Source organism: Thunnus albacares, chromosome 11, assembly GCF_914725855.1.
Source record: "Thunnus albacares chromosome 11, fThuAlb1.1, whole genome shotgun sequence".
Taxonomy (NCBI): Eukaryota; Metazoa; Chordata; class Actinopteri; order Scombriformes; family Scombridae; genus Thunnus; species Thunnus albacares.
The window spans coordinates 12,076,184-12,099,642 of NC_058116.1; the positions used below are offsets into that span (position 1 = coordinate 12,076,184).

Below are 23,459 nucleotides of genomic sequence, written 5' to 3' on the forward strand. Positions count from 1 at the left end.
TATGCTAACAAAAACGATTCTTAAGTTTCAGGTGATTATACACTAATTAAAACATACTTATGAATATTATATTCAATTTCTGTCAAGTCCTAGATGCCACTAAATTCTACACAATGGTCCTTTAAAATAACACACTGTCTACCTGTGACCCCTCAGGTAAAATAACCTTAGGTAACCCTCAGGTATGGCCATAGTGTGGACATTAGCAGCTCATCTCAAAGGTGTTTTTTTAATCCTTATCAGATTGTTTAATTTGAGGTATTTTTAAAGGCTAGAAGAGGGTAAATTAATTAGTATTTATAAGTATATAAGTAGTATATATTTTCTAACTCTGTCCTCTGGACCCCTCAGACTCTTCTTGCTACTCCCCCCTAGGCTGGGAAACACTGGATAATATTTTATAAACTGTTCATTATTTGTATGTTGAGTATTTATGAGTACTCAGGTACCTCTAAATCATACTTATGTGCAGTAACTAACTGGGTAAATAAACATTCAGAGTGCATGAGATCAGAGACTTTAATGAGTAAAATAACTTTAATAAGTGGGTTTATTATTAGTTCAGTCCCTTGCGGTGATGATGAATACATGTCACAGTTTACCAACAGGGGTTGGCAAAGCCTTCACTATCTGCCTTCCCTCATACCGGTCAGCCTGACTGTGTTTGGAGAATCCTCCCTTGTTTCTGGAGCAAGAGGCGGGTCTTTGGAAAGCAGGAATGCGCTGGAAGTTTTCCTGCAAGCTCCCTTCACATGTTGAAGAGCGTCTGTCCCGCTTCTCAATATGGACATGTGGCCGCTGGTGCTCCTGTTTGTCCAGCTGTGCTTCTGCGCCGGGTACGAAGGTAAGGACCGATAAAAAAGGGCCCACATTCACCCCCGTTTACTTCTCTACTCTTCTGGTCCGGATCAAATAATCGAACAGGCTATCTTTAGACAGTCTGATGAAAATGGGATATATAGCCGTTTTAATGCTGGATTTATAGTAAACGCTTTCTGTTTTTTGTAGGTTTTTATTTTACAGTTCTTGCATGTATTTGAGGCTTCTTATCTCCACTAATGGTTTTTGGTGAACCGCGCTTGTGTTTACGTGGAGGGGGAGGAAAGCGGGGGGAGTACAGTGTGCATCTGGGGGACGTTTCTCTGCACAGAGCTCAGTCTGTGGCTTTAATGGAAGCTGAGGTGCAGAGCTTTTCCTTGTCTTCAATTTGTATGCTTTATATTCTTTCACAAGAGCCCGAGAGCAAAACCTCCATCATCCAAATTAATTACTGCAGAGGGCTGTCACATCTGGTGCATGTTGGTATAGCTTGCCTGGAGTATTTTACAGTACTTTACTGATGGGTTTCTGTCCTGGTGTTGAGTAAACAGAGAAGGACCCTCTGTAAAACACACACACACACACACACACACACACACACACACTGAACAATGGCATCCAACATAAGGGAACATACAGGCTGCCAGGATAGATGGAGCCAGACAGAGCAGAGCCTGTAGTCTGCAGTGAGGAGCTGAAATGACTTCAAAGTCTGGACGTAAGAGTTTTGTGTGTGTGTGTGTGTGTGTGTGTGTGTGTGTGTGTGTGTGTGTGTGTGTGTGTGTGCAGTCACAGTGGCTATGTGCCTGTAGATGGTTTGAGAATGGCTCACCACCACTGCTGTATGATCATACAGGCTGGAACATGAACACAAGCTGGCGAGCAGATTTACACTGACAGACTAAAAACTGCTTGTCGACCTGACAGTCAGGCCTCTGGTCCGTACTTGTGCGTGTGTGAATTTATGAGGGGTACAGTGGTGTGCTGGTGTTTGTTCTGGTGGTCAGTTAGCCCATTTATCAGTTGTGTGTGCATGCCTTTAATAACAGCGGAAATCTTTGGGATTTCTTTTTAAGACCAGTGTTCTGCATTGCTTCGTACAGTTAAACCCCTTAACAGCAAGTATTCATGAGAGCCTAATCATATTTTCCATGATGCTACTGATGTGAGTCTGAGGCAGAGATCCTCCACACATACAGGGAGTAACTTCAGGAAATGTCAGCACCATCACTGGAGAACCATTACTCTAAAGTAGTGTCTCTGCCACAAAAATGAGCAACACTTTATGAGGTAAATCCTGAACAGTTACAAAAGAACGACCAAAGAACAGATCAGAAACTATCTGTTAATTAATAAATATTTAATCAGAGATGTTTTATGTGGTTCTAGATAGAAATTAAAGCAGCACGTATAATAATAATATCGTTAGAGTGAACTGTTGCAAATATTTAGATTCAGACTAATCAATATTTTCATAATAATAATGTGTAATGTGAGAGGTGTCGCTCGTAGTAATTCTCTGTAGGTTCGAACCTACAGAGAATTATCAGTGGCTAAGCAGCTCCTCTCAGCTTTACGGAGCTTCATAGCAAGTTTCAGCTCATTGTTTAACTGTCAAGCCCAAAACTTTACTGTTTTAGTTCACTCTCACAGCTCTCATAGTGTCGTATTTGGTTGCAGCAAGAAGCCCTAAAAGCCCACTGTACACTACATGCTCTCCACCAAACAGCAAACAGACACAGTTAGCAACTAGCTGGTGAACATAGTGGAGCATTTAGCAGCTAAAGAGCCAGATGTTTCCCTCAGGACTTGATAGAAACCAAAACAGTTAAAAGAGAGTGAATATTGGACTAACTGCTGTAAATAAGCAGCTGTTTGCTAACAAGTTCAAAATATCAGCTTAAAAAGTTATACGTAAATGCTCTCACAACTTGTTTGCGCTGCCCCCAAGTGGCCAAAAAATCAATTAAATGAAGTTTCAAGATAAGATAAAATGCTATGTTGATAGAGCTGAAGGTAACTGGAGAGTCAGGTGATAAATCTATGAGTGACAACCTCCACATCACACTTACAGCTGAAATACAGCAGACATGGATGCAGTGCATCACGTAGGCCGGGCGGAGCAGGGTTTTCTACCTGCTATACCAACTCCATTCTCTGTCACTGCATGCATATTGAGTTTTGCCAGGTGATAATGCAGTTGGTTATGCAGGGTTTGGACGTGTTGCACCATGTCCATGCCTGGTGTAATCTGGCCGTTAGTCATTTTATATCCATTGTTAATACAAATGTACTGATTGGTGCAGCATTAAGAGCAGACAGATAAATGCTATGTTATTCTAGCAGTATATAATTATAGGTTTCTATCTGTACATCTGCATGAATACTTTCAAAAGGAATCATTTCCAATAAACTCTGCTGCTATTACTCATTTTTGTGTCTCAGGTAATCCGGTGCATGATTCTACTCAGATCAGATTAGATTAGATTAGATTCTTTTTTATTTCGAACATGTTAAAATAACAAAACAAAATATATAGGCAGAGAAAGATAGAGAAAGAAAGAAAATAAAAATAACAGCAGTTATTTCAGTGAGCAACACAAATAATAACCATTCAATGTTCGACAAGGGCAAAGGATGAAGTAGAACTTTTCTAGTCCTACCACCCTTTTTTAATACTTTATCAATCAAATCAAAGCCAAAAACCATAACCTAACCCTAAATGAGCAGTAGCTTAGCCTTTACTTACACTCTTAACTCTTAAAAAGATTTATTTTTCACCATTAATACTATATATTGTGTTGATCTATGGGTCCATCACTGCAGACGAGTTAACAACAGGATCAAGAGTTTGTTCTTGAGTTTCAGGAAATGTTGACGTGGTTAAGAAAGGAGCAGCAGGCGTGTTGGTATAGAGTTTGGGACAGAAATCAGTTTAGTGCTCCAAAAGGAATTTTGTAACTCTGCAATCATGTTGAATTGAGAGTTAAAGAAATGAAGTTAAAGATATTATTTTCTGCTCTGTTAGCTTGTAGCTATGCCTTTAACATTTACAGATAACAAGCTTCCATATAATGACAGTTTTTATTACAAACCTGCAGAGAAAAACTAATTGGATTATCAGTCTCTGTAATTGAAAGTTTATCAATTTGTCAGGAAGACAAGCTTTTATGCTCCCTCCACTGTTAACGGTTTGACATTTTTCTTACTAAGAAGTCATTTGAAGTAGAAAAGAAACAAACAAGAGGATGATGCTGGCTGAAGATCTAACCTCATCATGTTGAGAGATTTATTAGATCTAAATGAAAATAAGTCTCAGATCACATATTCTCCTCCTAGACTTTGAATCTCAAATACTTTTATCGACAAGGACAAGCCAGACTGAGTAAATATCATCTAACAGCAGAGTTGCAGCATTTTCAGACCTGAGAAGTGTCCAAAATCACTCTTCACTTCTCCCTGTATAACAGACTCTCAATATTTTACTCTATAGTGAGCAGTACAATGAGATTTTGGACACTCATCAATCATCATCATTCTGTCAGTCAGCTTTAACATATTTAGAGTCAGATATTTTCGCATCTGTAAATGTAATGCTTTATACATGCTATGGACATTAATTTTTTGTTCCATTGTGGAATTTTTTATATGTTTATGTGCTATACAGTGGATAAATTTACACATTCAGCATTTGGACAATCAAATAAAATGTCAGAAGATAAACAGCGCACTTTATAGTAAATAGGGATCGATTTCTAACCTGCGCCACCTACAGGCAAGAAGAGTGACAACAGCAACCTCATGGATGTATTAAGGAAAACATTAACACTGGGCTTCCATAGGAATACTAACCTAATTTATGGCACATTTTGTTTTGTGTATTGACAACTGTCATAGCTAGCATATAGCAAATTGATTAATTTCAATGAAACTTACTCACACAGCGCATACGCCAAAACAGTTTTTACTTTTGATTTCTGGTTGACGGCCTCTGCTCTGGGCAGCTTATACAGCACAGGCATGTTTGTGTGTCTTGCTCTGTCCCTGCAGGCTCGTTCAACAGATTTTTGTACAGAGATGACTTCACACACAAAAAGGCTTGTCTTGGCTCTGAAAGTTTGTTTATGTAGCATATCTTCTGGTTTATATTGCGAGATATTCTGTGTTCACACTGCTGTCGGTGTCCTTGTATGTCCTCTGTACTGCTGGTTACTTCGGAGGTGGAAAAGCCCAAACCACATTTTGTTTGTATTATGAAAAAAAATGAAACTGAAAAAACTGAAATTATTATTTGATTAATTGAGTAGTTGGTTGAAAGAAAATCGGTCAGTAACAAGATAATAAGTTGACACAAGATTTAAAAAAAATCTTTTGGAACGTTGGGGGGTCTGTATGTATCTGTTTACACCGCAGCCAAACAAACTCAGGTTGTTTTAATAAAGAAGTCGGTCAATAATCAACTGTTTTCCCATCTGAATCTGATTTCATACTGCACACGTGGTGAGCAGTTTCAGCAGAGGACAGTAAAGTTGGCTTGTTGAAAAGTTAGAGTTATGCAGCCCGTTGCCTGCGGCTCTTCGTCTAACAGCTCACTACATCTGCTCCCTCTTGTTCCATTACTTCCTGCAATATTTAAAACTGATGTGGGTTACATCCAAAAGTGCTGAAAATGACGGTTGTCTGGTTATGTAGATGCATTTTTGATGACCGCATGGTGATTCCTGTGGCTCCTTCATAATAAAAATCAACCCATGTTATACCAGTTGAATGCTTTTACTTATTTATTCATACAGAGTAGGTTGGCTGAGCATACATGCTCTTTTACACTAACGCCTTGCTAACAGTTAAATGAAATTACAGACACAAAGTAACCGGTAGAGAGCATTTATCAAGAATGTTCTTGAAGTTACAGAGTTATAAGTGTTTTTTATATATATAAGTTGGGGATTTTACACTAGGGGCTTTGTGGATAAATAAGTATAAGTGATTATTACGTCTCTTGGATAGGGAAAGCCAACCAACTTTAGCGTATAGGATGCAGTGGTGAGTGTTGTAATTGTCACCAGGGGGCCGAGTGGTAAGTGGACTCTAGGGGCCTCACAGTGGAGGCAGCCACCATGTCGATAAATGACAACCCCATAATCCAGAACTGACAGGAAAACTGCATCAACAACCCTCTTTCTACAGGTCAGAGGGAAGCTGCTTCTGTTTCTTTACAACAGGCCGAGCTTTTGTCATAGCTAAATAAGAAGGATTTCTATGTGATATTAAAATATGTAAGTTTGTCATCAAGCCAGATGCCAAGATATTTATATTCTGTGACCCTCTCAAAGTTAAACAGTTAAAGTAAAAGTTAAAGTAGAGATATAGAAATGATTATAATCTATATCTTTGGATCTGGAACACAGCATTTTTATTTTCATTGGGTACCAATTTAAGATGAATAAGTGCATCTTGCAGTGCATTAAAGGAGAGTTGTAATTTCATGATGGCTGTTGGACAGAATCGGTCACACAGTACAAAACATTATCATCTGCGTATCATCGGTTTGCAGGCAACTCGAAACCAGCACGGGACTGGCGGACTCCGCCGCTTACAGTAACAACTACTATGTACAGAAGTATTTGCTAAATGTAATTACACTGAATGTCCATTGCAGAAAAAAATGCTGACCATAACTAGTGTTTAAGAAATGTTGGGATTTGTGTCTGTAGAAGAGAGAATAATTAAAGGGAACATATGCACATTTTCAGGTCTATATTTATATTCTGGGGCTTTACTGGAATCTTTGCATGGTTTACAGCTCAAAAAACTCCTTATTTATCCTATACTGATCCTGTATGCAGTCCCTCAGTTTAGCCTCTGTCTGAAACAGGCTGTTTTTGCTCCTGTCTCTTTAAGGCCCCCCTCCCAATGAGCCTGTTCTGTTCTGATTGGTGAGCTCATGGAAGCTTCCTGTCGGCAGATTTTGCCTCTATTTATCATTCTTTACTTGAAATACAAACTTCTCAAATAAATCCGTGCATTCTGTAGCCTGAATACAATCTGAAATATTCAAGTGGACAACCTGAACAACCCATGAAACAACTTTAGCAATGAAGGCTGTGGAACAGACGGCCAATTGTAGGAATGTGTGAATGATCTGACGTCAGTTCGACAGGGATATAGTAGCTTTGCAAACAGTGTTGAGAGCAGGCTGAAGCCCTGACTTTTGATGCAGGGGGCATTTTTACATAGATTCACCTCAAGTTTTGGAACTTTGACCATGTTTAACATCCAACATAACAGTATATGAATGACAGAAAATCACAAAAAGCATGTTCCGTCCCCTTTAAGTCATGGATTTTGGGAACACCTGCCAGCCAGTCAAAACAAGTAGCTCCTGTTTGCCTGAAATGGCTGAAAGTTGATCATTCTTCTGGTGTGTGTGTCTCTAACTAATGTGCACTTTGAAGGGGGAGACACACACGCACACATATACACGTACACACACACACACACACACACACACACACACACAGACACACACACCTGTGATTAGTTTTCCATACCTTCCTGCGTCTCCTTCTCCCCATTAAACAGCAGACACTTTGGGTTTTCCCATTAGACAGCTAAATCTGACTCACTCAGTCTGCGTGTTTGCTCTGTACAATCCATGCTGTGTGATCTGACTGCTAAAACCTCAGAGCTTGTTGTGCGTGTGTGTTAGATGATTTGCGGCATTTTGGTCCAGACAGCTTTTATTAAACTGACAGAAACGCCACAATGGGAAACGGGGAAAGGGGACGGGAGATGTACGCACAGTATCGGGTTCATTGACCAACATGAAACTAGTATATGAAGCTAGAGGAGGGTGGAACACTCTTCCCTTGTGGATCCTGAACAGAGGACACATTCACACCGGAGTTCAAAACATCCCGGGGCCAAGGTTGAACACCCTTCCCCCATTTTAACCCCTTCCTCACCCATTTCCTCTATCCTTGTTTTATTGCTTCCTCAGCTGCTCTATCTCCCTCCATCCCTTCCTCATTCCTAAAATAATCCTCCCTGCTCATCACAATTCTCCTCACATTTGTCTTTCACCAGTGCCACTGAACTGTGTCCTGCAGCCACCACTGAGAAACATTTTAGTCCTCCTTCGATGCTGCTGTTTTATAGTCAAAAACATCTTTTGCTGTGTCTGAGTGATGTGTGCAATGTTAAAGCTGAATTAAAATGGATATCTATCTATGGTAAGTATAATCTATGGGAGCTGTTTTGGAACAAAGAGTCTCAAAATATTCTTACTTCCTCCGTTTCTACCAAACATAACAGGGGGCCGTAAAAAGAAACCACTGGATTGAATCAGTGAATCTTTGTGTTAAACAGACTCCTTTTTCCAAACCAGATGGAAAAAGAGGATCTTTTCTTCTTTCTGCATGTCTCCTGTCCAAAAGATCCAGATCACCCCCCAGAGTCTGGTTCAGATAAATACTTAAGCAATACTTTGTAAGCCTGTTCTCGGTACTGTACGGGTCAGCCCAGGACAATGCTTTCAAACATTGCCTAACATCTTGGATGCAGCGCTTTTCTTTGTATTAGTTTCTTTTTCTCCTTTCCTTTTATCCCCAGGGTCAGGACAGTACGCCTATGGAGACGATGAGGACTGGTATTCTCGTAGATATAAAGGTGACTGCAATACACACGTGCATTCTGAAAAGTGACCCACATTTCAATTTAGGGATCGTTTTATTGAGATCAAAATAAACACGATTTCCCGAAATACCTCACCTCATACAGAAAGAGTTCATGAAGTTCCCCTAATGAGTCATAATTCAACAGAAATTAGTTCAGCCAGTTTTGTAAACTGACACAGTTACGTCAAAGATGCTTCTAGCTTTAAATTCCGGGTCACTTAGACACGGAACATTATCCTCGAAGCCAAGCCAAACTCTCCCCTTGTGTAAAAGCTCAAATGTAGTATTATTTTCTCTTACTCAGTGGTTGTGGAGACTTTGCCAACACACACACATACAGAGAGACCAGGAGTGTGGGAGGCTTGCTGTGTGATGAATACTCATTTTTATTCCAACTGGAAATTAGCCTATAATGGTGTGTATTCTCCTCTCCAAGTGCATGCATGTGTGTGTGTGTGTGTTGGTTTACCAAGCTGAGTGTTTGTCCTGAGCCAGCAGGAAATAAACTGCAGATTTTGATTTCCGCGTATTGGAATAGAAACCTTGTGGCCCCTCAAACTTGGCATCAAAAAAGGAATTTTTACGCAAGCTTTGTAGAGATGAGTAAAGGTATCCAATATGGGCGGAGAAACTTTGAAAACAAACATGGTTGTCTGGTAGGGAGGGATATTGAGCCCAGAAGCTGTCAAAAAAATTGTTTACACAGTATATAACTAATGTTCCCCAATAAGTAATTTGTGCGCACAAACTACTGATTCATATTCTCAATTTAATATTGTATTATATATATTATACATTATATTATATTAATTAATTATATGACATTATATTTTTTAAATCCTCCCCTCTGTCTGTATAAGGCATTAAAAGCCTGGAGTGGCACATTTATTTATGGAGCACTGCAGAACCCTGAAGCTGAGTTTTTATGAACTGGATGACATCTGCATTGTCGTCAAAGCTTTTATGGTGAAACAGTCTGTTAAAGAGGAACTCAAAGATTACACAATGTTGTGTTTAACAGCCAAAACTTGAAAAATAACCACATATCTCAGTAGATCAATATAACTGTATTAAATCCAAGAGGGAGAGTGTGAAGGGAACATGCAAGACAAGACTAATGGCATGAAGGTGATACGTAATGCTAAATTGAGAGCACGAATCATTTATTTGAGAGCACAAATGACTAAATTTTGCGTAAAAGTAAAGTAAAAATGACAATGTGTCTTTACTGGGGGGTTATGTGTGGGACTAATTCTTACCCATCACTGGTTAATCCACCATAAAATCACAATTTGTTTTCTTTACACTTTAGTTTTTGTACGGATTAATCAAGCAAAGATATAAAGTGTTAATTAGTGAGCTTGAGAGGTGCTGGTTGGTGGGTTTTGTTTTCTTTTTAATGAGCCTATGCTAGCCTAGACTAGCTTTCCCCCCTGTTTCCAGTCTTTATGCCAAACTAAGCTAATCAGCTGCTGCCCATAGCCTCACATGTACTGTATAGACACTAGAAGGTGTAAAAATAATGACTTTATTGAGCTAGAGTAACACTGTTATGGTTGTAGTTAGTCTAATCAACATGTTTAGTACACAATAAAGCCTGGAGGGATGGAAATGGTTCCAGCATAATAGCACAATAAGCAGAGCTGATTCTCGAAATCAGTAGCGTGAATAGAATCAATAAAGAGCTGCACTCTCAACATAGACTTTTATCTTTGAGGAGACTTTCTCACTCTATCACACACACACACACACACACACACATAAGTGCCCTTAACACATCATTGTTTGTCTTATCCTCACGAGACACCGCTGGATTATGGGAAATCACAGATAAGGTAATGAGAAATCCACCATATCTGTCTGTGCTCAGATGATGGGCGGGTTTTCACATTTTCACACTTACAAGAAAGTCTTTCAAAGCTTTTATGGTCTCCAGGTAAGTGCCAGTTATTGAACACTGATATTAACCACCTTCTCTCCCATTACGAGGGAGTACCATAAAAACATAATTGCTTTGATGCAGTAAAGGAAAAGGTCAGCACAGTTCTCTTTTCTCCATTTTTAGGGACCCCGTGGTGCGCACCCATCAAGGTGAAACATGGTGACGTGAGCTGTCGCACCCCGAGAGGAGAGCACTACAGGAACGTGATGGGGACACGCTGTAAAATCCGCTGTAAGCAGGGATACGAGGCCCAAAGCGTAGAAGTGGTGTGCATGGCCAGCAAACACTGGTCCTCTAACTACGCCTGCCGAGGTGAGGAGTGACATCCACCTGAACATTATGTCCATACATCTACATACTAGGTTTGCCTCATGGATTCCCAAAGGCTGATAGTAATTCTTACATTTTTCAGTGTGTTCACATACACTGTACAGTCCAGTATTTTACATATTGTTCATATCATAGTCTTAAGATGAAGGCCAGTTTCTTCATACAGTTTATTTCAGTAGCAGTGCAGTTGTAATTTGTTGGAGGATTTCTGAGTCATTTCTGTGTGATAGCTCTCTTGCTAGCAGCTAAAAGTAGTTTAAAGAGATATCACCCTGTGCAACAAATTTCCCCAAAAGAGCAATCATCCTTAAATATTTAATTAATCATTTATTTAATTAAAAAAAAAAAAAGCAGTCTCTTTCTAATCACATTTTACATTAAAATTCAAACTGCCTGTAGCTGATGTTCAGGATTTTTAAATTAGTTCATGTTTATACCACACATTTCTTAGATCCTTTGCTTCTCTCAGAGGTTTATTCTTGTCAGAGTGTGAAAGCCTCTTTGGAAACACTATTTAGACCCTGGGGGAACTAAGTCAAGCCGTTGTTACTCAGAATACCGATGGAAAATTACTGCCACGACTATTACTACAACTACCATCGCTGCTCCAGAATCAGCTCGGCTTAAAGGCCTCTTCCTCAAGACAGTAGTGCTGATCAGTTATACAATGACATCAAACACAATGAAAACTATTCTGAAGAAGGCCAACACACTTGTGAGTTTTAATAATGCATCAGTCTAAATTCACTGCAGAAAGCTAAACTGAATAGAAAAACGAAAACCTTTAATTCAAAGCAGCACTCCATCAAGACCGATCTCTTTCTGGCATCTAGCAAAGAGTTTTGCTTTACGGGAGAGTTTTTTTCTTTTTAAAAGGGTACATTTATATTCAACAAATGCAAGGGATGGACTTATCTAGGTCACATTGATTTATCACTGACATTACGCACTAAAAGGCTGAACAAATTGTATTCATCAATCTCTGCTGTTTGGTTAAATGTTGGTTATACATTTTTCACAGGTTTTCTTTTATTTATGACAGAAAGGTTCTTTTTGGTTGCTGCTCTATAGATGCTCTGTTGCTGGTCACAGCCAAAAGACTTATCTTGAAGAATTGGAAATGTGCTTTTAAACAGTGACTGGATGAAATTATATCCTCACTATACCTGGAGAAAATTCACTATAGCTCCGATGAAATGTTAAACAAGGTGTGGAGAACATTTTTAAGTGGTCTGGATGAAAATATGAACCAAAGAAGGAGTGTGAAAGAACAAGATTAAGAATGTCATAAGCAAATATGTTAATAATTTTATTGCTCTCTGGCATTTGTTTCATTGTATTTCCACTTGTTTTTGTTGGGTGGGGGTGGGTGAGAAGATCTAGCGTTTCGATATACATACTTTAAATACCTGAAAAATAAAATTGTCAAAAAGGCCCTTAAAAAACATTGAGCTCTTTCTGACAGAGATCCGCTGTCCTAAACTGAACATGCCCAATAACGGCGGCTACAAGTGTTCAGACGGCTCTTACTTCAACTCTCGCTGTGAGTTCTTCTGCTCCCCTGGATTCAGTCTGAAGGGCCAGAAGACGGCGACCTGCCAGCACAGCAAGATGTGGAGCGCTGGAGTCCCGACCTGTGTTGGTAAGAGAGTTTGTGTTCTTTTCTGCAGCTGCACGGTAAATACCTAATGTGTAACAGACTGATTTAATGACTTTCTTAAGGCGCAAAGATACTGAATGAAAGCCTAAACAACAAAGAGTATTCCTCATAATGCAAAGTTAGATAATTGATGTTTGAATAAAAATAACATGGTAAATGTTTTTCACTTCTTTGCAGTGAGTCTGAGCCTGAAAATGACTGAAAATGTTTTTCACAGAAAGCTGAGTTATAACTGCTTTCACTTAGGTGATCATATAAATGAATGAATAGTCTTTCTACCTTGGTTTGTGTTCGCTTGCAGAGACTCACTCAGATCTCGCTGCATCACAGCCATCACATCCTCACCAGGGTTGTTTGTGAAATGATGTTGAGTCTTCTAAGTTTGTCTGTAAGGATACTTTCAAGACTCATGTTTCCTCACAGCAATGATCTTGAAACAAAGACTTTGGCCAGATCACCTCTAATAATGTTATCATCTCTCAATGTCTCTGTCTGTCATGATCATTGCTCTTTGAACTCTTTAAGTTCGGGTGTTTGTGTTGGTAAATGGTGCTTCAAGAATACAATGTGTTACAATAGGTGACTAGTCTGTTTGTTGAACAGCCAAACAGGTAATGATGGAATAAAATGGCAGTTTTCGAGAATTCTAGCTAATTAGCACTATACTGCAATACAAAAACAAAACTGATTTTTATTTCCATTTTTTCCTTCATGTATCACCAACTGGTGAGGTTGCTGACTTTTTGCACTGGACACACAGCTTTAGCTCCAGTCTTTTAGTATGGTATCATGTATGTAGCCATGAAGTGCATATTTAAGACGGCTTTTTATTGTTCCTCGTTAACAAGACAGCTGGAAACATTAAAAAGTCAGCTGGTGGCAGCATTTTAATCCAAGTCATGGAGTGAATGCTTGCTGGCAATAGCTGATAAAATATGTTGGCAACAGTTGTCATCTCACCCAGCAAGATTGTCAGTCACCGGCTTGAGTGAGGAGCCTGCTTTTGTCTGTCTCTGTCTAAAATCATGGAGCCATTGTTTCAAAAAGCAATAAATATTTATAATTTGAGTGGTAAATCTGCCACGGTTATCACTGTTAATGTTTGGCCAATAGAAACCAAATTTCCTACTCTCCATTTGTGGCCTATGTAGTAATATGTATTTAAATGTGGACCATGTGATGTGATTTCAGAGATTTGCTTTCTCCCTTTCTTTTGTCTTTTTTTTTGTTGCCACTCTCTTTAGATATGGATCCTCCAAAAATCAAGTGCCCTAATCTGAAGGACAAGTGGGCAGAACCAGGAAAACTGACCGCGAGGGTGGCCTGGGAAACACCGGAGGGTGTGGACACTGCAGATGGCATCCTTACAGAGTAAGTCTCATCTCCAACACCCTTCTAGACTTTTCTCCTATGTCGCTTCATTGCACTCTATGGTCCTATTTTTTATTCCACGCTGAACAGGGAGGTCTCAGTGAAAGATTTAAACAAGCCTGTCTTTTGCAGTGTTATTCTGAAAGGGAAACCTTCAAAATCAGACTTCCCAGAGGGGCTCCATAAGATGTCCTACACTGTTTTCGACCGTGCAGGGAACAAAGGATCCTGCCGCTTCACTGTCAGAGTGCGAGGTAAGCAGAGGAGGAGATGAAAGGTTTTTGATATACGCATCAATCTGTGTGGAGCAGGATGTTAGCAGCACTTTATTTTATGGGTTATTTCCGAGAAGTCTCCAGGAAAGTACTAATGTTTTTAGTCAGTGCAATTTGTGAAATTTGTCTGTAGGTGAGAGCACAATTCAACATAAATGAAAAATAACATTTCCAACAATAAATTAAGAATGAATGGATGTTTACTTGGGTTTAAATTGAGTTTTATTTCCACATATAATTAAGAAATTCTTTCCAGAAAACTTCCAAGGAAATGATGGACCCGTGAAATAAAGTGTTACCAGATTTTTGTGTTTGATTGATATCTGAAGGAAATGGTTCTGCTCCAAGTAATGGTGTGTTTGGGTGGCCCTCAGTGACTTGCTAAGTCTAAAATAATAAATAAAGGTTTTTAGTCATACAGTGCAATTTGTTACATATAACAAACAGACAAGCGGACCAGAGTGTAGCATGTTAAAGGTGAAATAAATCCACTTAACTAACAAACAGTGGAGTTTAATCTCTGGCCTCCATCATACTGCAGGGGCTTATTTCATGTGATATCTTCATGAGGGACTGATGACCACCTGAGCCAAGTAACTTAAAATAATGAGGCCATGTGATATTTTTCTGACTTAGAAAATTAACGAGGACAACAACTGTATTTGTCTGAGCCTTTGGAATCAGGCAGGCCATGATATCCCGTTATGATTATTCCATTATTCAGTCTAGAGATACAAACTTTATTTAAGACACAGCTACAGTCTTAGTGATGAAAAATGGTATTATTCATAACAATTTAAAAATATTTTTGAAAGAAAAGAAGCAAATAATCATTAACAAGACACAAGAACCCAGTGGAGTTTACATTTCTTACTTTACTGTTAATTTCTACATTGTGCTTAGTTTGATCCTTATCCACATTTGAAAGTATCCTCATTGTTTGCAATGAGGGTGATTCATTTTTCCCATTTTTGGGGGGAAGGTCTCCCCTATATTCTTCAGAGAAAATATCAATTTTCCATCACAAGTATTTTCCTTACTATATGCATCCATAAGCCTTTTTCACATAAGACATTTTGACATGTTACAGTATGAAAAGCACAGGTGTGAATGATGTGACAGTAGTTTGGGAGGCTCCTTTTTATACCAGTGTTTAGTTTAGTTTACTACTTTTTCAGATTTGTGCTCTACGGTAGATGCCAATCCTCCTCCTCTCTCTCCTTTCTTTTAATCCCACCTCACTGCCTCACATGTCTATTGTGCCTCTCTCTCTCTCTCTCTCTGTCTCTCTGTGTAGTGCGCCGCTGCAGCCCACTATTTCCCCCTGACAACGGTTATATGAAGTGTGACAGTGACAAAGACAACTACGGTGCCACTTGTGAATTCAAATGCACAGGTGGCTACGAGCTGCAGGGCAGCGCTGCCAGAGTGTGCCAGTATGGACTCACCTGGTCTGGAACAGATACCAACTGTGCAGGTATGTACTTCACACAGATGCACACATGTACACATGCACACAAACGGAACCACAGTATGTAAACTTTGTTCACCTGTGCTAAACTGTGTCCATGTGAACAGCTCAGTGGAGGAGAACACAGAACCCCTCTGCCATCCATCGATTAGAATAATCAATACTGGACGTCCCTCTATTGAACGTCTGTATCTGTGAGACAAGAAGTAGCCGATGGGAGAGACTGTGCTGCAGTTCTTGTGCAACAGACCATTAGAGATTATTGTAAAATTGTAACTTTACTTTGATTTAAGTTCTTAAGTTTACTAGTCACTTACTCATTGTGATAAATAATATAGTTTAGTAGGAATCATGCCACAATATTATTCTGGACTGTTGCAGAAGTAACTTTTAGTATTTTCACTCCAATAGTTATTATTTCATTATCATTCACAGAACTAACAATATAGTTTATGTGTAACATTTACATTACTTATTCATGGTGACAACTAATGATTATTATTATTATCATCAATTAAAGAGGCCATCATGCGCATTTCCAGGTCTATATTCATATTCTGGGTTCTACTGGAATATCTTTGCATGATTCACACTTCAAAATTCTCCTTATTTATCCTATACTGACCCTTTGCACAGCCCCTCAGTTCAGCCTCTGTCTGAAACAGGCCGTTTTAGTTCCTGTCTCTTTAAGCGCCCCCTAGATGAGCTGATTGGTCAGCTCTCGGAAGCTGTATCACGGCAGACTTCCAGCGGCTCCAGAGGTTACGTCAACAAACCATGAAACAAACTACAATAGTAGGATTTGACTACTTTTTCTCATTCTTTACTTGGAATGTCAACTCCTCAAATACATCCGTACATGTTTGAGCTGAAATCCACTCCGAAATATGAGAGGGGACAACGCAAACAACACATGGAAAAACCTTAGCAACAACCTTAGCAACCAAGGCTATGGATTGGATGGCCGTTTATGGGCATGTGTGATGAGCTGACATCAGCTCGTCAACAAGGTAGAAAAAAACATTGAAAATGTTCAGGGCAGGTTGAAGCCTGGGCTTTTGACTTTCTATTTCAATTAATGTTACGTTTTGGAACTTTGACCATGTTAAAATAGACATCCGACATCATAACATATAATTAACAGAAAACCACAAAAAGCGTAATATTTCCACTTTAATCGATTCAATTATTTTCTTGATTTATTTTCAATGAAATGCCAGAAAATGTTGTTCAACAACTCCATGTTGCATGTTCAGATCACAGTTGAATACTCGACCAATAGTGTCATAGTTGATTCCATCTGCTGAACAGCCTGAAATGAATTAAATAATGCAGCATCTCACTGTATCCTGTTTCATGTTTCATGTCATGTCACATAATTGTACATTCTGTATCATCACAGCCATGAACATCAATGTGGGAGTGCGTACAGCTGCTGCACTGCTGGACCAGTTCTATGAGAAACGACGACTCCTCATTATCTCGGCCCCTACAGCTGCCAATCATAATTATCGCTTCCAGATGACTAACTTACAGGTGAGGCACGCCTCACAGAGAGAAAATGACTCGTATGTATGCGGAGGAACTGAGGTAGAGGGGAGAATAGGGATGAAGAAATGACTGAAGTAATGTTTGTCCTTTCTAATGCTGATCAAAAAGGGGACCATGGTGTGTTTGGTCTTCTTCCTCGCTCAGCTGCCAAAGTGGGACAAAGCAGTGAGACAAATAAATAGGACCGGGGTGTCCTGAAGAACAGAAAATGTCAAGACGATAAAGAAATGACACTGACACAGGCTGTGATTAGGCTATTCTCGGGTTGGATGCTTTCCTGGCTCGTCAGAAACCATTAAGTCAGAGCTGTCTTTAAACGCCTGACCTTTCAAAGTGACTGGATTATAATTTGAAAAGACAAACGTCAGCTTGTGAACAACCTGAGTGATGGCTCCTGGAATCTGGCGTGTTGAGTTGGGTTATCAGGAGGTGTCTGTGCTATCTAGCACTCAAACAATTAGTCCATTCATCGAGAAAATTAATCAGCAACTATTCTGTAATTAATTTGGTCATTTTTTTAAGCAAAAATGCCAAAAGTTGTCTGATTCCTGCTTCTCCAGTTTAAGGACTTGCTGCTTTTCTCTGTTTTATATCACTGCAGTTGAGAGTCACTTGAGTTTTAGCCTAAACAAGAAATGAGAAGATGTCACGTTGGGCTCTGGGATATTATGATTGTTTTTGTCTACAATGTAGTTCTAAAAATTCAATTTTCAAACTTCAACTTGCTGAAGTACTAAGAACTTGTTTCAAGCATTTTCTTGATTCAAGTTATGTTTTCGATGTTACTGAGGCAATTTGTCCAGGATACAGACACTTTTTTTACTGGAAACAGTTTGAAATAAAGTTGCTGTACTGGGAATTTTTTTTATCATGTTTTAAGAAAATAAAAATTTTAGGACTAAATTGTTGGCAAAATTATTAGAATTTCTTCAAACATTCCCCCAACACAAAGATGTGCAATTACAATGATTTCTTATTACAATGATATTTGATTACAGACAAGAATTACTGAAAATATTTTTTTTCTGTGTTTCACAAATCTGTTTTCTTGTCTCGTTGTATCTGCAAACTAACAAAGACAACTTTTAAAACTGAAAAGTTTAAGATTGAAAAGTGTTGTGCAGTGGAGGCTTCAAGTTTCCACATCACACTTGATTAAGTTCAATATTGGACAAGGATTGGCTCCCAAAGTAGTTGTGACAGAGAAATTTTCCTCATTCAGCAGATGAATGTGAGTATAGTCTTCTAGTGTCAAACTCTGCACATACATCATTCTGCACAATGAAGCTCAAACATCCAACTGAAACAACAAAAAGCAAAACACTTTTTGTCAGTGAAGACGAGCTTTAATCGATAATTAAAAAATAGTGTGTCAACATTGGTTGGAGTTTTATCTTTTGTAATAGAAGTTGTGCTCAGTTTTCTTTTGCCTGGAAAAGAATCAATAATAAAGTTATTAAACAGCAAAACTTGCTCAGCCAGTAATCCATGCGATATGGATCATTTTCTCTTTCTCGGGGTAACAGCATGCCCAGTGTGGACTGGACCTGAGGCACGTGACGGTCATTGAGCTGGTTGGGACTTACCCTGCACAGGTTGGCCGAATTCGACACAGGCTGCTCTCCCCTGGGCTGGCCCTGCAACTCAGGTAATCACACACACACACTTTCATAACTTCAGCACTGTGACCTGCTCCCTATGCTTACTGAGCTGATGTGTGTTTCCCAGGTTACTGCTCCAGATTTCACAAAGGTCTTTCGAAATGGTCTTGGTAGACAAGCAGGGCATGGACAAGCAGCGCTACCCGTTCCCGATCACAGCAGCTGAATTATTCACCACCATTGACACCTTCCCCCTCCGCAAGGACGAGATGGTGCTGCAGCAGGAGGCAGGCCAGACCTGTCAATCATAAAACACGCCGGTCGTTCAGTGCACTTCCATGGACTCTCATCTTTGATCCTTTTCCTCCTCTGTCACAGCAGACGGGACCAACTCAGATGTTCTGTTTTCTATCCACGTCACACACTCCTACCTGAACTCAGTCAGCCCTATATCCAGAAGTTGTAAGTGTGTGTGTTTGTATGCGTCTGTGCGTGTGTTAATTTGTGTGTGTGTGTGTGTGTGTGTGTGACATCAAAGGTCGGGATGTCAGCCATGGTGCTGATCTGAAGCTAGGAGATTGATCGAATGCAGTTATTAAATGAAATGAGTCATACAGTACATTACAATCATATTGATTCCTGTGTCTTGTCTATCTGTATGTTTTATAATTATTATTATTATTATTATTTTCAAAGCAGAAATATGTTTTGTACAAAAAGTCTTTTACTGTATGAACTGGAAACTCTTTGCCTGTCTAATATTTATGTCCCACTTCTCTAATAATGATGTATTATCTGACACTCTCTGGAACACTGTGTGTGTATTGTGTACTGTAGATGCTGTTCTGTTAGTACGCTGTACATCCACGCCTGAATTTACAAGACACTGATTAAACATGTCTATCACAGAGGATGTGATCTTCAGTGTGTCAATATGAGTGCAAGAGATATGTAAAACCATCTGAGGTGAAAATACTGGGCAGAAAACAGAGAAAGTGAAGAAAGGGGGGAAAGGACCACTGCAAAATCTCCATCTTATCAAGCATCATCCTTTCTTAAAATAACAACAAATGTCCCTGCAGTAAGATCATTTCAACCCTTTTTCAGTACAAACAACTTGTTTAAAGCATTTTCCAGGATCAAGTGTCAGTTAGGGAGTCAGTTTGTCTCATTTCAATATACAAACACTTATTTACTGGGCACAAACTGGCAGGGTTTTTCTCCTGCAAGTCCAAAAATATATTGGTGTCCTTTACAGTGTCACTTTGACCTCTCACAGCAGGAAAAGCACAGGTGTTACTAAAACATTAACAATGGCTCTGTCCCAGTGTCCCAGTAAGTCATGACAGTGTGACAGTGAGTCAGCATGAACAATACCAGAACCCTGGAAATGAAGCAGCTAAATAGAATTCAGCCATCGTTAATTGTATTAACTGTATTATTTCCACCTTTTCTTTTTCTACTGGGACATGTCAAAATGTCTTCTGTGAAAAGGGCCTATACCTGACCACTTGATGTATTCAGGGGTGGTAGATAATGAGAGTCTATTCAGAAAGGACTTCCCTAAAACTCACCAACCAAAAAATTAACAGAAACACAAAAAAACAAAAACAGCAACAATTGTGTAACAGCCCCCCTTTAAAAATGCATAAAGTGCAACCAAAGCTAATATGAGACTTCATCAGTCTGAATTAGACAAATCAAGTGAGTATCTTCCAAAATCATTTTAGTACAAAATTTCCTCTTTGTGTTATGATCCCTGCACTACTGCTCAGCAAGGAAATGCTGTCCGGGGGAATTTTGTTCTAAAAGAGACTGTAACTTTGGAAGATACTCATTTAATTTGACTGACACAGGCTGCTGAAGCCTTATATTAACCAATCATTGCTGTTTTGCGCTTACTTTTTGGGATTGGAGAGAACATTCTGCTTTTTATAGCACATTTGTGTTCAGCGAGTCAATCTAAAAACAAATTTTCTTTTAGCAAAAAAAAAAAGCTTTAAAAAGTGTATTTTTTGTAGTGTGTCACAAACTAGTCTTGTAAGTACAAAGCCAACATTTCACATAAAGTGTATAATATAGGAAATATTCTCCAACAGAAAAAGCAAACAGTCAATCTATGGAAAGATGTTTTTATTTCAAAATATTCCTGTAACACATATGGGACAAAATAGGCTTGAATACATTAAGTTTAATGCTTGGAAACCAGACACAACAGAGATAGTACATGCTGTACATAGAGTTTCTTCGGTAATTGGGTATTGCACAAGTCTCTCATCTAAAGTATGTTGTACAGTGAACACCATGTATTATTACTATAATTGTGCAGTGTGAAACTGTTTTGCCCTGGGAGTTCAGAGCTGAGGGTTTGCCAAGGACAAGCAAACAAAACTGGCATTCCACATGAAAAATGGTTTTACAGGGTTTAACTTGAGAATTGTTTTTGTGAGCTGCGTGATTCATCACAGGATGGTGGACCGCTGAGTCCATTTACCCATTATCAGCCCCCTCCCCCCCTAACTCCACCCCCTGAGATGAAGTCAGCTCGCCTCAGTGCTGACTCAAACTATAACACACAGCCCCCGTCTCAGGGATCCTGGGAATGCACCTAAAATCACTGCTGAGTGTAGAGTGATTTCATCATCAGTGCTTTATTTACTTTACTTTTACTTTTTGTTCTTCTACCTCTGTTTATTCTAATACCATGCAGTTTACTTATCACACTGATACAGTGTTATGTAAGTTTACATCAAAGCTAGTTAAAGTATTGTGTAATCTGTCTAGACTTTGTGCCAGAGATTTTTTTTAGACCAGCAGGGGTGGAAAGTAACCAGCATGGGTGGAAAGTAACCAGCTGTAAGTACATTTGTTACTGTAAGTACATTTTTCAGGAACCTGTATTTTTCTGTTGTGCTGAAACAATTAACCGATTAATCGATGAACAGAAAACTAATTAATTGTTTGTCATTCATCAAACAACAAGACTAAGAGTCTACAGCTATGGTAGCGGCTCGGTGAGGTTGTGCTTTGGCACAGTGGTGTTTTGAGCTAAATGCTAACATCAGCATGCTAACATGCTCACAATGACAATGCTAACACGTGATGTTTAGCAGGTATACTGTTTGCCAACGTTTGCTAATTTACGAAACACAAATGGTAGCTTGGGGTTGAGGGGAATATCATTAGTTTTCTATAAACTAATGTAAGTAGTAAGTATGTACTGTAAGTATTTAAGTATTTACTTATGAACCAAAGAACTGGAAAATTAAAATTTTGTAATGTTGATGGCTCTAGTGGAAAATTCAGGGGATCAATCAAAGTTATTACAATTCATCCTGAGGGGACCGTGAATGTCTGTAAAAAATTTTATGTCAATCTATTTGATATTTGTTGAGACATTCCACCGAAGACCATGAATGTCAACCTCATGGTGGCGCTAAATGAACAGTCAGAGGACCACCAAAGTTGATAGGATTCATCCTTTGGGGAACATGAATGGTTCTACCAAATTCCATGGCAATCCATCCAATATTTGTTGAGATATTTCAATCTGGAACAAAGTGGAGGACCAATGACCGATAGACGGACATTGCCATCCCTAGAGCCGCTAAAAATACCAAATATTTGATGGTTCCAGCTGTACTTCAACTTCTAAAATCATTATATCAACTTTGACACTGTGAGATTTGTTTAAGACCTTCATTCAACTCCTTTTTGAAATGCAAGTCTAACAGAATGATTGACTGTAGGATTTTGCTTTGATAATCTTTTCCGTCATAAAGTAATCTGAGAAAACAAATAACAGATGGTCACCTCTTTGGAGAGCATGCTGGGGATTGGGATTGGAAAGGTATGTCCTTTCACAGTGACCATACATCATGTGACTACTCAAAAGTGCTTCTATTGTACTTGTACTTAAGTTCTGCTTCAGTAATAATAGAGTCAAGTAAGAGTGCTACTTCAATAGGGCAGTACAACTAGCACTAGTCCCTTTCCACCTCTGTTCACAATTGTTTACAAGGGGGATGAATCTCAGCCTCATTGTGTGCTTCAGACCAGGATGCAGCTTGGTTGCTCATAAAGGGAATGTCTAAGTCTCTAAGTTATTGATCAGTATCTCATCTAATGCCTTACAAATGGTCTCTGTTGCTGTAACTACATGCAGAAATGACTCTGGTACATGGATCACAAAGACGTGGACATACACATCAGGAGTCACGCCGTGTGCTTTTTCAGTAGGTACGGTAAGTTACATACAATACATGTCTTTCATATACAGCAGTAAACAGCAGTGCTTAGTCAAGACTAGATGCTTTGGAGGGCAGAGGGGCACATGTGGATGAGAGTGTAAGGCATGACTGGCTGTTCTGGACACGAGAAGGAATCTGAACAGAGCATCTCAGGGGAAAGAAGAAGGGAAAGGGACGGTCATTTGAGTCCTGGACCCTCTGCTGTGTTGCTTCTCTTGACCGTTCCACTTCTCCAGCTCTCTCCTCACACCTTCACCACTTTTTCCCTTTTTTCTCTTTTATTCTCTCTGTTTGTGCTTCGGCCCGGCTCATGTATTGCACTTGCGCATGCTGGAACGCAGCATAAGAGTACACTCATGAGGGACTTCTGGGTTTTCAATCATGCGTTGCCACAGCCGCTGTTCCTCTCCGTATGAGTCCATCCAGTCTACCTCGTTCCCGTAACTTTTGCCTTGAGGGGAGAGACAAACACATTTGTTTTACTTTGTTAGAACTACTAGGGAGCCCTGAGGA

General features: G+C 39.4%; 2 protein-coding genes across 6 annotated transcripts in view; one reads left to right on the forward strand and one right to left on the reverse strand.

Moving 5' to 3' along the window:
* Window positions 1–567: 567 nt before the first annotated feature.
* Window positions 568–19,607, forward strand: srpx (sushi-repeat containing protein X-linked). 2 transcript variants are annotated; one of them, XM_044366531.1, is made up of 10 exons: window positions 571–844; window positions 8,431–8,487; window positions 10,561–10,749; window positions 12,233–12,409; window positions 13,672–13,798; window positions 13,931–14,052; window positions 15,371–15,550; window positions 16,947–17,080; window positions 18,622–18,743; window positions 18,824–19,607. In XM_044366531.1, exons 1-10 carry the CDS (start codon window positions 784–786, stop codon window positions 19,005–19,007), a joined length of 1,353 nt encoding a protein of 450 aa, XP_044222466.1. In that variant the 5' UTR covers window positions 571–783; the 3' UTR covers window positions 19,008–19,607. The 2 variants fall into 2 exon arrangements, with proteins under 2 accessions (XP_044222467.1, XP_044222466.1); XM_044366532.1 differs by lacking the exon at window positions 8,431–8,487 and having other exon boundaries at window positions 568–844.
* Window positions 19,608–20,814: 1,207 nt separating this feature from the next.
* Window positions 20,815–23,459, reverse strand: part of sytl5 (synaptotagmin-like 5) — a 51,367-nt gene continuing 48,722 nt past the window's right edge. For all 4 annotated transcript variants that reach the window (XM_044366348.1, XM_044366349.1, XM_044366346.1 and 1 more), the window contains one exon: window positions 20,815–23,397. In XM_044366348.1, coding sequence (XP_044222283.1) covers window positions 23,255–23,397 — 143 coding nt within the window. In that variant the 3' untranslated portion in view covers window positions 20,815–23,254. The remainder of the gene's footprint in view (window positions 23,398–23,459) is intronic.

Excerpts from the sequence above, each read along its gene's own strand:
- srpx (XM_044366531.1), top strand. The coding sequence starts at position 784 with ATGGACATGTGGCCGCTGGTGCTCCTGTTTGTCCAGCTGTGCTTCTGC. Across the intron at positions 15,551-16,946 it reads AACAGATACCAACTGTGCAG|CCATGAACATCAATGTGGGA; the intron begins GTATGTACTTCA and ends GTATCATCACAG. Across the intron at positions 17,081-18,621 it reads TCCAGATGACTAACTTACAG|CATGCCCAGTGTGGACTGGA; the intron begins GTGAGGCACGCC and ends TCGGGGTAACAG.